Genomic DNA, 14,511 nt, shown 5'->3' with positions numbered 1-14,511 from the left:
ACTTCTGAGGAGGCTTCTTTTGCTCATTAGAAACAGTCTCCTGTAAACAAACAAAGATTTGTTTTTTTAGATTCATCTGATAATTGATATTCCCAGGGAGAGAGAGAGAGAGAGAGAGAGAGACAGAGAGATAAAGTTTAATACCTGTTCTCTGACAACAGTGATTAGCATTCCTTTAACATCGAGGCTCTCCACGCTCTTCAATTTCTTTGCGTCTTCCGCTTTCTCGAAACACACGATTGCCTACATTTGCACACACAAAAACGCACATCTTTGAATTACTACAGCCTTCAGGACCATCTACTCACTGCATTTACACACAAAACATTGACAGCTCATCTCTACATGTATTATTACATTTCTAAAAAGGTCAAAAGTTTACAATAAACTTAAAAAAGGATAAGTTAATTGTATCTTTCTAGTTCTGTTGAGATAGTGCCCTTATTATGAGGAATGCAACGCTTCTGAAACTGAAACCAAAACACAAAAGGCCACAGTCTTGTGTCGCAGTTGCATCTTCCACGTCACAGCTTACGAATGCAGCAATATTTGCTTCACAGAGATATGGCTACACAGATATTCTGGACGAAAACGCGACCATTGTGGCACATTATTATTAAAGAAAGTATCTGTAATCCAGATATTGAACTGTTAGATGCAAGTCTTCTGTCCATATTATCTGCCGAGGGAGTTTACACGCGCCATCTTGTTTACGTTATTGTTTATATGCCATCATCAGCTTGCGCAGACGTAGCAGCGCGCCAACTACTCCGTGATCACTACACTACAGACTCAACAACCCAAGCTTTTCACTCAAATTAAGGCTGGAATTAAATGTTTACAGTTTTTTCTTATTCACCCGGGAAGCAAAAACACATCGCTCTCTGTATACATACCTCCAGTTTGGAGCGAAACAGTACAACTGACTTGGTTTTTCCAAAGTGCTCCACTGCAGCCAACACATCATTGTGAGAGATAGAACTACGAATCCCTTGTAGTTTCACCATGGTTGGAGGTGAAGATTTACCAGACTGAACAAACAGAGAGAAACACAAACTTAGACCAACTATAGTACTGAAACTAGTTGTCTTTTAAAAATTGTTACAAAAGATGCAAAAAAAATAAATAAATGCATCAGTGTTTAAAGTCCAATCTAAACTTTATGTAATCGGTCATTTCAGGAAACATGATTTTTTGCTCCGTATGTCACAATAAAGTATACTTTTCTGTTTATGTCTTTACAAAGGTTTCAATGAACGGAATGAGATACACACAAAGGGAAGTAAAGAACACGCACGCACACGCACACACACACACACACACACACACACACCTTAGTCATGGTGAAGGAACTTGCCTTGCTCTTCTGCAGGCTAAGCTTTGCTTTACATGGCTTTTTAGGCAACTCCTTCTTTGCTGTAGAAGAGGAAGATGAGGAAGAGGCAGTAGGAGATGAGGAAGGTTTCATCTTGGCTAGCTCGGCCAGTAAGGCAGGAGCCAGAGTTTTAACCACGGCCTCCAGATCAGAATGTTTTGACAGAGATTGGACAGCTAGAGGGACGAAGACAAAAAGAGTGTCAAACAAAACTGCAGCGGTTTGTTGGTTGTAAAGCCTAATAGTGAGTCTCTATTGTAAGGTGAAGAAATGAAGGGCCCTATCTTGCACTCAGCGCAATTGCCTTTGTACACCGACACATGTATCATTCCTATTTTGCACCCGACGCACAGCAGACTTTCCCCTCCACAGACGCACGTCGGTAAATTAGGGAATGTATTTGCGCTCCCGGGGGCGGTTCAGCGAAAAGAGGAGGCGTGTTCAGGCGCAAACATTACCTGGTGCTATTTAGCAGTTTCAGAAAACAATTCCGCCACTGACCAGGAAAAACCTGGTCTACAGTCAGTGGTGCTAGTCTAAAGTCAGTGGTGCGTTATTTAGATGCTATTTTAGGGGCGCATGCTTGGCCATAATGTAGCGTGTACACAACGTGCATACACCTTGCTTCTCTCATCTAAACGGACGCAGCAGTTCCCATTTTTGCAAACCATACATAATTACAAAGGAAAATATTACTGAAAATGCGCTTCAGGTGTTTGGATATATCAGGAGGCACTTTACAGTACAGTCCTCAAAAAGTGGCAGCATTCTTTGTGGCTTTTTGTGTTTTACACAACATTTCCATGTATCATGGATGTGTTGATGACATAAATGAGGAAATATTAGAGGACTTAAGGAGATGTGATGTTGAACTACGGAGGGATTGGACACTCCGGCGGGATCTGGTCCGGGAGTGGCAATGCGCGATGCGCTCCTGATGGAGCGGGTGGACGGAGATGGAGTGGGGGGAAGAGGAAGGGGCACAACAGGAGCAGGTGGTGCGTTTGGAGGCCCACGCTCCATGGCTGCAGCAATCCTCTCCAGACTTGAGGAGATGCGCCCGAGAGGCCGCAGCAACATCGCCACCCGGCCAAGACAGGCATTTATTACTTTGCCGCATCCCGGACGGACAGCTCCCGGCATATTTGCTCGGCATATCCATCTGGGAACTTTCCGTTGGAGAACTTTTGGGAAGGGGCGAAAATACTGGTTGGGTGATTGGATGAACCATCTGTCTATCACCTATGTTGGTGATAGACGGGCCAAATCAACCAATCAGATCCACGAAGCGTATGAAAATACAACCACAAGCCCGCCCCTGCTGCTGCAGGCAAAGCATAGCTCGTTAGCTCAGCAAGCAAGCAACATGTCGGTAAAGGAGATTTGCCGTTTGTGTAACGAGAATTTAGGAATAAAAGACACCATTTCAGGTTCCCGGACCGCTGTCTGAAAATACTGGTTAGCCGATTGGATAAACCATCTGTCTATCACCACCTAACCCACCTCAAAACCAATGCTGATTGGCCCGGTCGTTTGGCGAGCGGCTCCAAATTTTCTCTATCTCAAGATGCCAGACTGATCTGCGAGTGGAAAATTGGAGCTTGCAAGATCAGGACGGTCTCACGAGGCTAAGCACAAATAGCAAGACTTCAGAAAATCCTGAAAAGGTCTCCGGTGACCTGCATTCAAGATCTCACTACTGTAGAGGTGGTGGTAGGAAGATTTGAGAGGTATCGTTTTACTCATCTAACTCTCAAAAGCAAGACCGCTTTTCAGTCCATGTCCCTAAATGGCTAAGTGTTCCTTGAATATTATATATAGATCAAAATAACAGTTTGTATTGGTTGCATATACTTGTACATAACTCAGGTAATTTTGGTCACAGAATAATTCTTTAAACAGTCTCCTTAAAATATTCGCAATTTCTCAAACCTGATGATTTCAGTAGTTTCCTAGTCAGGATCTCTGCATTGCTTGAGTTCTTTCGTTGAGGGGATCGACTCTGATCACTCCTCCTTGATCCCGTTCGCTTCTCATCACTCCTCCTTGGAGAGGACTGTCTCTCACGGCTCCTCCTCGGAGATAATCGTCTATCGTCTCTCCTCCGTGGTGAGGACCGTTTCTCGTCTCTCCTCCTCGGCGACGATCGTCTCTCGGGGCTCCTTGAGCGTGACCGATAGCGGGAGGAGGTAGGGCGTTCGTACCATGGGGAACGAGAACGAGACCGGGACCTGATGAAAGTACAGGAGAAATGACAATGATAATCTAAGAAAACAGAAAACATTTAACAGCAAGTCTGTAAGCCTAAATGGGTGACAAATCATATGCCAAAATACTGATCTTGATGCAGACATTTAAATGTTCTGCAGGAACACATTTGGTCATTTGTTATTCATGTGCTGTTCAATCATGTTATTGCTCATATCAAAATTTATGTCACAGACCTGCGAGTGTATCTGGATTTATGCGGCGAACGTGATCGGCTACTGCGTTTCTCCCTTCTACCCTCCGAGCCATGGCAGCGACGGGGGCTGGACGAGTGAGAACGGGAGCGGCTTCCATGCCTGACTTTCTGTTGACGATGCTGGGAAGTCTGTAAAGAACTTGAGGACGAGGCCTTGGCATCTTTACCTCCAGCACTGAAGAGAGCAATGGACAAGAAAAGCATTAGTTAAGTTAGGAAAGAAAAGGTTGCCATTTTGTTCACAACTGAGTGTGGTTGAAACGTGTTTGAACACTCGGACATAACCCTGGTGGTCCCTAGCCATTCTACGCTGTGGCCGTGAAAGACTAAATAAAACTTGTGGTGTAAGTTGACACAATGTACAAGATCAATGAAATCACACAGTATCTGCCAAGCTATTTCAATTTACCTGGGTCTTAGTGCTATCTCACCATCCCACTCTGGGTACCTGTGAAAAAACACACAATTCAAAACACTTATTAAAAACCACAAGGAGGCCATAATGAGTTACGCAGGCTGTGCTAGAGGTTAGATAGCATAACACCAAAGGTATAAGTTTATCAACGAAAAACAATGTTCAGGAAGAGGCTATAGTATTGCAACCACTTTTTTGGTCGAGTGTTTCCTGTACAGTATTTGGGCAGTTCCCTAGTGGGAATTCAGAAATAATGTTTGGAAAAAGGCAAAGGCAATCAAAAAATAACTTAAATCAATAAGATTCCAAAAGGGAAAAGATAAAAAAATAAAAATAAAAAAATAAAAAGACACTGACTGTTTTCGGAGGAGTTTGCAGCTCTCAAGGTGAAGGCTGGTATTCTGATGAGAGATCCAATCCTAGTATTCAGAACAAACACACACCATTTAGACAGGCCCCATTATAATCACAACGGTTATCCTCTTCATTATCTCAACTGTCATTTTGTGATGTCTGACAACAGATATATTTTATTCAACATTACAACAGCCTTGAAGAAACAGTTCCTTAGATCGTTCGCCCTTCGTTGATGGTTTGTTGAGTCTCTCAAGTCCAAGTGTCCAATTCCATTTCTCTGCTCTTGTGTATAAAAACCTCACAATTTGTGTTGATATTAAAATAAGTCTAAAAAAAGCTAAAAAAAACAAAAACAAAATGGTTTCCTTGAATCTTCAGCCAAAAGCAGTCATCTGAATAACAGAAGCAACCTTGAGCCCAACATTAGCAAACAGTCTAAAAGTGTTTAAATCATGGATTTGTTATAAACCAAAGAGCAGTGAAATATAAATGTGAAAACCATAGCATATAGACAAAATTATTAATTGGCGACTCTCTCCTTTACAGTTACAGCTGCCTTTTGTCAACAGTTCAATGGCAACAATTCTTTATAATGGAACATAACAAAGAAGTTCCAGCAAATATACAACTAAAATAAAGATTTCTTCTTGTGTTCTTGATCGTGCGAGGTCTTGTTCTCGTGTAGCATCAGAAAGTTTCCCCAAGGTTTCTTAGTCATCTCAGCAGAGGCCATTAACAGGTATGGATCAGGACAACACACAAGCTGAGACATCTGGAGTAGGCAGGAAGATGTGTGAACTGGGTAGAGTAGGAGGCTGGTAAGGGGGCACATGGTCAGAATTTATCTTGCCGATGTTGTGGTCCGTGAAGCATGATGCTGGTGACTTCAGGTTTATGGTATCCGTAGTCGTAAACAATGGGAGCTTGGCTCCATAATAGCCAGTATTACAAAAAGATAATAAGTACTGTTAGATAAAGAATGAAATTAAGTAACATAACACTTTACTGATAGCTCGAATAGTGGGAATAATATGTACAAATTATACACAGTGGTTTCAAAAACTTCTAACTGAATATACAGTTGGAAAATAGTCAAAATAACAGAGACAAAAGAGAAAGTCATCTTGCATCATCGTCTGAAGCAATAGTTCTTCAGATTTGCATATTCTTCCTTTCGTCATGTCTTCTAAGCCCTTGGTTCCATTTCCAACTATCGTCTTAAAAGTTCGTTGCATCGCAGCATTTTATCTGGAAATGATATACCAATGCCTTTGATCTTCATCTGTCTAAACTAGACAATGATGTTCCAACAACAGTTTAGGACCGTCAAATCAAAAGAAAATCAGACATTGTTACCTTGAATTACAGAAAACATTAGTTAGCTGTGACCAGCATATTTATTATGGTGCACATCAAAATCAGTGAATAACATAAAAAAAAAAAAAAACACTCCATGCAAGAGAACAGCTTTTATGTGGTGGCAGGCTTCCTACTAGAATTTCATAGTAATTACTGATTCATTAAAAAAAAAAAAAAAAAAAATTGGTATTAAAAAAAACAAAAAACAAAATAAAGTACAACCAATTTAAAAAACAGTTAAAGTGCTCATATTATGCTTTTTGGCTTTTCCCCTTTCCTATATTGTGTTATATATCTTTTTTATGCACGTTATAAGTTTACAAAGTGAAAAAGCCCAAAGTCCACCCCAAAGGGACTTACCATCTCCAACAGAAAATACTGTTCATAAATTGCTCCAAACAGCTCTACTGTAGTCCAGCCTTTACTTCAGAGACGAACGTGCGTCACTTTGTAACACACGTTATAATGCTCACCTAGCTGCTAGCGTGGCACGCCCTCATACTCTGCTTCTGACTGGCTAGTAGTCCTAACCTAGGTACTGAGCATGTGTGACTCCCAACAAAGATGGAACAGAAGTGAGATGCCTCATTCTGTAGCTAAAACAGAGAGCTCAACACACAGGGTGAAAAGAGGAGCTGCAGCAATGTGCAGTACAACAAAAATAGTTTTTTTTTTTTTTTTTAATTAAACCATGTAAACCTTTTCTGATATAACCTCTAAATACAATTATGAACCTGAAAATGAGCATAATATGAGCACTTTAAACAATTTCCTGAAATGGGACAGAGAACAGACTGCAAACTTCCACTCACCTTCATACGAGTACATTCTTTGTTACACAGAGTACAGGTATGTGGAAAGATTCTCGGCGTGGCCGCCGCATAGTCATGCATCATGGCTGACGTTGGCAGACCCTTGGAGACTGCCCTCTTTGCCGGAGGCTGACTGTTGGAAGGTGGCGGCGTCAGATGAGTAAGGTTCATCAAGCCCGGGATTGGCTGAGGCAGCGCTTGAGGAATAGCATTGAGGTGAGGACCACCAGGGATAAACAGCGGACGTTGCATGGCATTGGTGATGCTGGGGATTTGAGAAGCAGGGAGAACTGATGTTGCAGCAGAAAACACTGGAGGCCACATCGCTTGCCCTGTCTGCAATACTGGCTGCTTCTGCATCTGCTGTACTGGCTGCTTCTGCATTGGCTGCTTCTGCATCTGCTGTACTGGTTGCTTCTGCATCTGCTGTATCGGCTGCTTCTGCTGCATTGGCTGCTGCTTTTTCATCTGCTCAGCAACTGTTGACCCTTGTCCTTGAGTTTTACTTGTACCCTTAGTGCCACTGGCGTCATTACTGCCAATGACCACAAGGCCAGGTCGGCTGGGATGCACACCACGGTACAGAGTGGGGGGTGGTTGGGTTTTCAACGTTGACTGGCGTTCTACCTCTGGTTCTTTCAAAGGAACAGGTTTGGGGGCTTCAGACTTGAGTACTCTGATGTCGGTGTCTTTCTTTGGCAGAGAGAAAGAGCTGAGGACTGTTTGGGAAGTCGGTTTGTGTTGGGTCTGCAGTTGCTTGGTCGGATCATTGCTTGGGGAAGCCACAGAGCTCACAATTGAACTATACCAAGAGCTGAGACTGGAAACAGAACTCGCCTGATCACGTGAAGAACCCAAGGCACTGCTTTTCGCCTCTGTTGTATTTTTTTGCAGTGGTTCTCGAAGGTGTCGGCTACTATCGTATGTGTCCATCTGCAACAAACTTCCACTCCCACCACTGTTAGCTTTACTGCTACCAGTCCTTCCAATCTCATCCCCAACCGCTCCAGTATATTTGCCAGTATGTCCATAGTCAATCACTTTACTCTGCTGGAGACCAGCTGATGACATTTCCTCCTGGCGCATCCCTGCCCCTCCAGACCTGCTCAAACTGTGACTGTCCATTCCACTCACACTTCTGGTGGGTTGGGGTTGGGGTTTTGACTGAACTACAGTTGAAGTTCTCTTGTTCTTCTCAATGCAGATTTGCCGCAAGATGAACGGCAGGTTAGCAGGGGTGATCTGGTCTTCAGGGTAGGAGATGAGATGTTCCAAGTCCTCTTTTTCAAGTCCAAAGTGCTGAAGGATGTTAGAAGCTGATTCAGAAGTGTACTTTGGTCGATTGGGCTCTGTGGGGGCCGCAGGTTTTTTTTCTGGGACTTGATAGTCAAAATCACCTAACCCCGGAATGGACTGCATATCACGTTCTCTTTCGCTGGAGGCACTAAACCTACCGTCACCACCACTTGCATAGTTAGACGAAGCAGATGATGAATACAATTTTGAGGGGTTATCAGCAGTGGGCCTGTTGTAGTTCGATGACCAGTCCAAGGAGCTGCTGCCACTTTCAACGCCAGATTGTCTATGTCCTAGAGAGGGAGAGGTTGAGGACATTTGGTAGGAGACCATCCCTGTGCCTGAGGAGAGAAACTCATTCCTTTGAGTGCTGGTAAAACGAGTGCCCTGGTCTATGGGCTGATGCATCGGTTTGCCAAGAAGCCTTACTTCCTCTCTTGCTCTGCTAATATGCATGTCTATAGACCTCTCTATGTTCTCGTCTATTATGGCCCTACTCTGTTCAGGCCTGTAGTTCATTGACTGAGGCAGCAGTGACGGGTGCATTCCCCCAGAGTTGGCAGGAGTCCCAGAAGAAGCTCCAGGAGAGTTGAAGCTGGACCCAGGTCCAAGGTGAGAAGATCCCATCCGAGGGTCCCTTTCTGCCGGTATACTGGAGAGTCCATACTGCCCCTGGTTGGAACTTTGGTTCCCAGGGCCATAGGGGTTATACAGGGGATGGGACATGGTGTTTGCAATCTTGAGAAGGTTAAGGAGATTGATGGCTGCAGCAGTTGGGGAGGGGGGTGTTGTGGGTATGTAGGGAGCAGTTGCGTTGGAGTTGGCTGTCAATGTCGCGGCTCGGCTGCCAACAGCAAGAGCATTGTTTATCTGTGTCAGTGCTAGCTGGGCTTTCAGTTGTGCCAGCTGCAAAGAGGCAGCCTGCTGGCCAAGCAGGAGTGAGCTCCCTGGGAGCCCTCCAAGTAGGGGGCTCGTTAGGGCCCCTGGAGCAGAAGAAGGGGCACAACGCTCCGATAGCAATGCAAAGCTGAAAAGTTAAAAAAAACAAAAAACAAAAAGGGGTTATTGAAAGGGACTGGACTTCAGCTTCTTGGATGGGTAAAATCAATCATCTTGAAGGTCTTGTCTTGAGCTGTCCACTCTGTTGCTTCCTGTCGAACGCTCATGTCATCCATTTCGCTTCCAGGTCTTCACTAGCAAGAAAGAACAGATGAGGCAAAGGCAACAAAGCATAGACAAAGAGAGAAAACAAAGTCACTGCTGTTAACAGGAAACATTCAGACAGACAGACACAAACTCGTGCGTTTACTTTCCACGCTCATCTCTGGTGGAAATAGTTGACAATGGCACCCGCAGACAGAAAAAGCACACAGCAAAATGCAACATTTCAAAACTGCAATTCCCATTTCAGAACATACTGAAAGATTCAGATGGCCCTGAAAACATTTGACACCTAAATTATGGTAGTGAATGACAGTGTAAATAAGACTGACCTTCCTGTATGACTCGGAATCACAATTTATTTGGTTAGAGATAAGGTAGCGTAACAAAATAAGATTATACAGATTTAATCACCATCAGGATTCACACAATTTACAATACGTTTGCTTAAAATTGATAAACAGTAATTTTGAAAAAAAAAATTCCGCAATGTCATCCTTCAACTGCAGAAGCACAAAAAAAGTCATAAACCTCTGACCTAAAAAAGAAGAACAAGGGTCTAAGAATCACAGAAAGAACCTTGTTTGTTTTAGGTTTGCCCGCAGCAATGCGAGGCCAGCCCTTTAAACGCAAAAGTTTCGTCACTGAGTGAGTAAATGAGTGATGAAGTTACACCATTGGTCAGAGGGAGTGATGACGTTTGGGTTGGCGTTTCCCTGTTGGCCAAATGAATATGCGCCGACAGTCCTCTAGGGCGTTCAACAGCCATTATGTTTATTGACTGTTCACTGCGAATCTATTGCATGCTAAGGACAGAATATTCTGCTCGTCTTGGATTAATTACCTAACCTTCTTACGATAAGCACAGTAAGACAGGTGGCCTCCTACATGCATACTGAAACTCTGTATTACACGGGCCCCAGGGCTAAATTATTTAAGACTCTAGTAGGGCTGGGCGATATGGTTGAAAACTGTATCACGATATAAGTGTTTCATATCGGTCGATATCGATAATTATTGATATTTTTTATGACCTATTTAAAATAAGGACCAGGAGAAAAATATATTAAATTTAAACATTTTTATTTTAAACTTAACCTTCCTCTGATTATAATCCCCTCAGTTATAAAAGCAGAAATGTCAACACAACCATGGAAATCACTCAAATAATTAAGTCTAAATCACAGTGAAGAAAGAATAAGTAAGAACTGCTTAATAAGGTGTAATAAAATGGTGCAAAGTGTTAAATATAAACATAGAGAAACCTGAGAAGAACTATTTTCTGTAAGTTTAGTGCTAGGTTGGTAACCTGGCTTCTGGACAGTGCTCAGCACGTCTGCCTCCGTTATTTCTTTGTAGCGTTTAGTAAGGCGCTGATGCAGAGTACCTCTCCATGGCGGTCTGCTGCTTGTGCGGTGTAGCAGCTGCAGATGTTGTTGGACGTTGCTGGCGAATACGGCTGTGCTCCAAAGTGTGAGCACGGCTAAGGTGGTAAAACAAGTTTGCGGTAGTGTTGGTGGGAACGACGGTCAGAATATAAAATCCCCAAAACTGCCATACTGACTTTTCCTGTTTTATCAACAATTTCCTCGCTCGCTGCGGCACTCACTTTCCACTTATGGCTCCATGCCGCCGGTTCTGTTATTGTAGAATCCAACACGAGACAGCGATGTGGCGCAACCAAACTTGATACTGTTACATGATTGGCTGTTAGAGTGTCACTCCCTACATTGCTAGGTTACCAGAGAGTGAGTGCCTTTGTTCATGCAACCAAACTTGCTTCGCAACTTCTGGTTTCTTCCAAAGAAGAAAAACAAGTTATCGAACGTTTTATCGAACGCATTTTCTATTGATATTGATTACGTGTCTATCGCGATACATATCGTTATCGTTTTATCGCCCAGCCCTAGACTCTAGTATTGATAAGCTCTGATGTAACAGGTTCTGTTATTATTGGTAATTTTTTACATTTTGGTAATTTATTATTACACAGCAGCATCTCCTCTTCTCTCTGAGGGGAGAGGTTCCTCAAACTATGCTTGTTACTATAAAAACCTTTCAAAAAAGTTCAAAAAGCCACTACTTTATTAATACATCTCTTCAACAAGCATAAACATATAAACACGTAGAAAAGCGATAACTTAATCTGCTCTGTCCACAGTCTCTTGCTTGTGTAAAACTGTGACGTTTTACACAAGCACTGTGTGCTCGCTCGGCTAGGGTGGTTAGCCACCATGCTAACAGCATGGCTAATACACCAACCGGCAGGGTTCAAAATGAACATTTTCATCCACCAGCCCAATGGCTAGGGAATGTTCAAATTTAACAAGCCACTCAATAGATTACCAGTTTTTTTTGGCTGGTGAGTAAAGCAAATCTATCAGCCACGTGCATATTTTACCAGCATTTGGCTGGTGGATGGTGCTAATTTTGAACCCTGCCAACCGGTGTTGCAGATGGACCGTTTCTTGCGGATACTCACGTTATTGACAATATAGCTTTAATGTGAAGTCGAAGGTGACTCTGTGACAGCTGAAGGGCCTGTCATATTGGGCTTTTGAAAACAGTGATCTACATTTTTCACAATTTTCTGATATTTCTGACAAAGTATTGATAAAGAACAAACTTGGTATTGGTAAATAAACTCACGTGGCCACTGGTTGAACATATCCATAACTATAACCATATTACACCAATCACAAGTTTAACACTACAATTTGTCAAATACACACATTTTGTCTGGTGACCCACTCAGTTTCCCTGGGATCCACTCAAATGACTACCTGTGGGTCCCTGGTACTCACTAAATTCAAAACCTAGTAACTTCACCCTATTTACTTAAATCTAACCATGACAGTAGCAAGTTCATAGTCACTGTGGAAAAAATAAAACAGTAGCCAGGCCTAGATGAAGGCAACGTTCAGACTGGCTTCAGCTTAGCAAGAAAAATGCAGCTGGCGATGCAGTTTTGGTGCTAATGTAGAGCTACAGTTAAAAAAAACGCAGGACTGTCCAACAAAGAAAGTTGCTCACATTTGACAAACCACAATACAATGTTATTCAGCAAAGCGCTGCGGTACATGTGCAAATGCACCATACTGGTAGATTACTTTGAAATATAAATGCTGTATTTCTACTGTTTGACATGCGATCATCGTGAAATGTTCCTGCTGTGACAACATTCTTAAGTTGTATAATTCTGTCTCTGAGTATCTGTTACTCAAACTGGACTTGCTGGATTGAATTGTGTTTGTATGCCCCCTGGCGTTTCGGAAATTATAGTAACGATATGCGTTGAGCATGTAAGTCTCGGTGCATGATGTAGCTTGCGCACCCTCTATGGAAGCCCGTGCAACAGTGTCTTGCATGTGTAGTAACATAGCTTTATGCTCAATTTATGGTTCTGCGTTGAATCTACGCCTAAGGTACGTACGTAGCTACGACCCTATGCCGTAGCCTGACGTGCACTTCCCCAGAAATTTAACTACAGGTTGCAGCAACGCAGACCGCAACAACTGTGATTGGTCCGCTTAGCTGGGCTTTGTTGCATCGCATTCCCCCTACTCATTTCTGGGTACTAATTATTTGTGAACAACATGAAATCAAGGAGAGGTTTAACTTTTCATGCCACAGCTTTCCGACGCTGACAACAGACACAGCATTACGTAGGCTATGCCGAAAGCTCTGCGTGGAGCCTCCGCAGAACCATAAATCAAGCTTAAATCCTCACAACAGTAGACCACTGACGTAGGCTACGGCGTAGGTTCGCAGATCCTTCATACAACCATAAATCAGCCTTTACAGTCTGAATTAAAAACTCCGGAAAAGTACTATTTATTGCAGGCATACTGTGAGTAACGTTAGCTATGTATTAAATAACCCATGGCAATGCGTCCACTCACTTAGATAGTCCCTTTGCTCCCATTATGAAATAAGTAACATAACGTGTTATACACGTCTTCTAAATATATAACGTTACGACTTTATATAACGTTACTGACTTTAATCAAGGAAAAACTATCTCTCTTTATCTTTTTCATTAAGTATAACCAGGTACAAGAGAAAAAAAAAGTCCTAACCTTCTTTTTTCATCTGCCTCACATCAACACCAACACTTACAACCATTAGAACATTTACTGTGTACGTTAATGTCCTGTACCTGTAACTACGGGCCTGAGCCCAACCGTTATGACCGTTAAGGTTGGCTAGAGCCCAATTATAAAATAAACCACGGCGCAATACCCACAAAATGTTGTCAAACGGCTGTGTTTAGTTTCAAGCATTAAACACGAGCTGTTAGCAAGCCACAGAGCGCTAAAATAGCTAAACCAGTCTCGCCTGCTCCTGCTACCGAGGCCCGGTTATTAACAACACTAAACACCGTTTTCGGTTAACAAACGCTACGTAGCTACAGCAATTAGAAGTACGCAGTGATTCGCTGCGAGTTTTTATAACAACGTTGTTGCTGCATACCTTACGTTATTTGTATATATCTCTCATCTTTGATGTGTTCAAACTCGTCCTCGTGAACAGGCCATGGATGTATTAAGAGAACAGGCAGGAAATCTCTGATGAGATTGTAATCAATATGTCGAGAAGACTTCCGATTTTGGTGTCGAACCTTCAGAGTAAAATCGCGAACGTTTAAATACAATCTGACCATGGATGTATTTTAAGACTGAGGACTGAGCGCTGTATGTGGGGGCATGATTACAACCTGTCATCCCTAAATTAAATTGGTTAATTAAAACAAAGCTGAAATGATCAGTTAGTTCTCATTAAATTAATTGGTCGATGAAACAGATTGTAAACAGCGACTATTCAAATACATCAATTTACGATTTAACCTTTAGTTTTCAGAAATTTTGTTAGGCATATTTTAATGAAATGATTAATTCAATAGTTGAGTATTTTTTTTGGATTAATCAATAATAATCGATAGTTGCAGCCTTTTTTTTTTTTACATAGAACTATTTATAATGTGGTATTTCAATATTGTGCATTTAGGCACTTTTATTTTGAAGAAAAGGACCGGAATTGGTTATTCCTGTGAATTTTATGTGATGTCGCATCAGTTTATATGATTTAGGTTTGTATTTTTGAGTATGTCTTAACTGTTTTTAACCCTTAACCTCATCATTTTTATCTTCTTGTCCACATAGTTGGGTGTCACAAACCGTGTTATGTAAAAGGCTACCTTTAATATATAAAATATAATAATATAATAATATTTGGAAATCAAGGCCACAGAAATAAAGCAATCTAATTAGTT

General features: G+C 42.2%; 1 protein-coding gene across 6 annotated transcripts in view; it reads right to left on the bottom strand.

The window, feature by feature from the left end:
* LOC120573346 overlaps positions 1-13,843 on the bottom strand; it is a 32,379-nt gene extending 18,536 nt beyond the window's left edge. The window contains exons 1-10 of one of the 6 annotated variants that reach the window (XM_039823034.1): positions 13,713-13,843; positions 6,783-9,105; positions 4,612-4,673; positions 4,249-4,287; positions 3,820-4,014; positions 3,308-3,606; positions 1,334-1,551; positions 897-1,031; positions 145-243; positions 3-40 (exon numbers count right to left, since the gene is read on the bottom strand). In XM_039823034.1, the coding sequence (XP_039678968.1) occupies positions 3-40; positions 145-243; positions 897-1,031; positions 1,334-1,551; positions 3,308-3,606; positions 3,820-4,014; positions 4,249-4,287; positions 4,612-4,673; positions 6,783-8,804 (3,107 nt within the window). In that variant the 5' untranslated portion in view covers positions 8,805-9,105; positions 13,713-13,843. Of the gene's footprint in view, positions 1-2; positions 41-144; positions 244-896; positions 1,032-1,333; positions 1,552-3,307; positions 3,607-3,819; positions 4,015-4,248; positions 4,288-4,611; positions 4,674-6,782; positions 10,219-13,712 lie in introns of those variants that run through there. The other 5 variants (XM_039823038.1, XM_039823037.1, XM_039823036.1 and 2 more) reach the window with 5 other exon arrangements.
* Positions 13,844-14,511: the final 668 nt, after the last annotated feature.

This window comes from Perca fluviatilis, chromosome 14 (assembly GCF_010015445.1).
Source record: "Perca fluviatilis chromosome 14, GENO_Pfluv_1.0, whole genome shotgun sequence".
Lineage (NCBI taxonomy): Eukaryota > Metazoa > Chordata > Actinopteri > Perciformes > Percidae > Perca > Perca fluviatilis.
The sequence above is the reverse complement of the archived record's forward strand: the minus strand, read 5'-3'. Positions and strand labels throughout refer to the sequence as shown.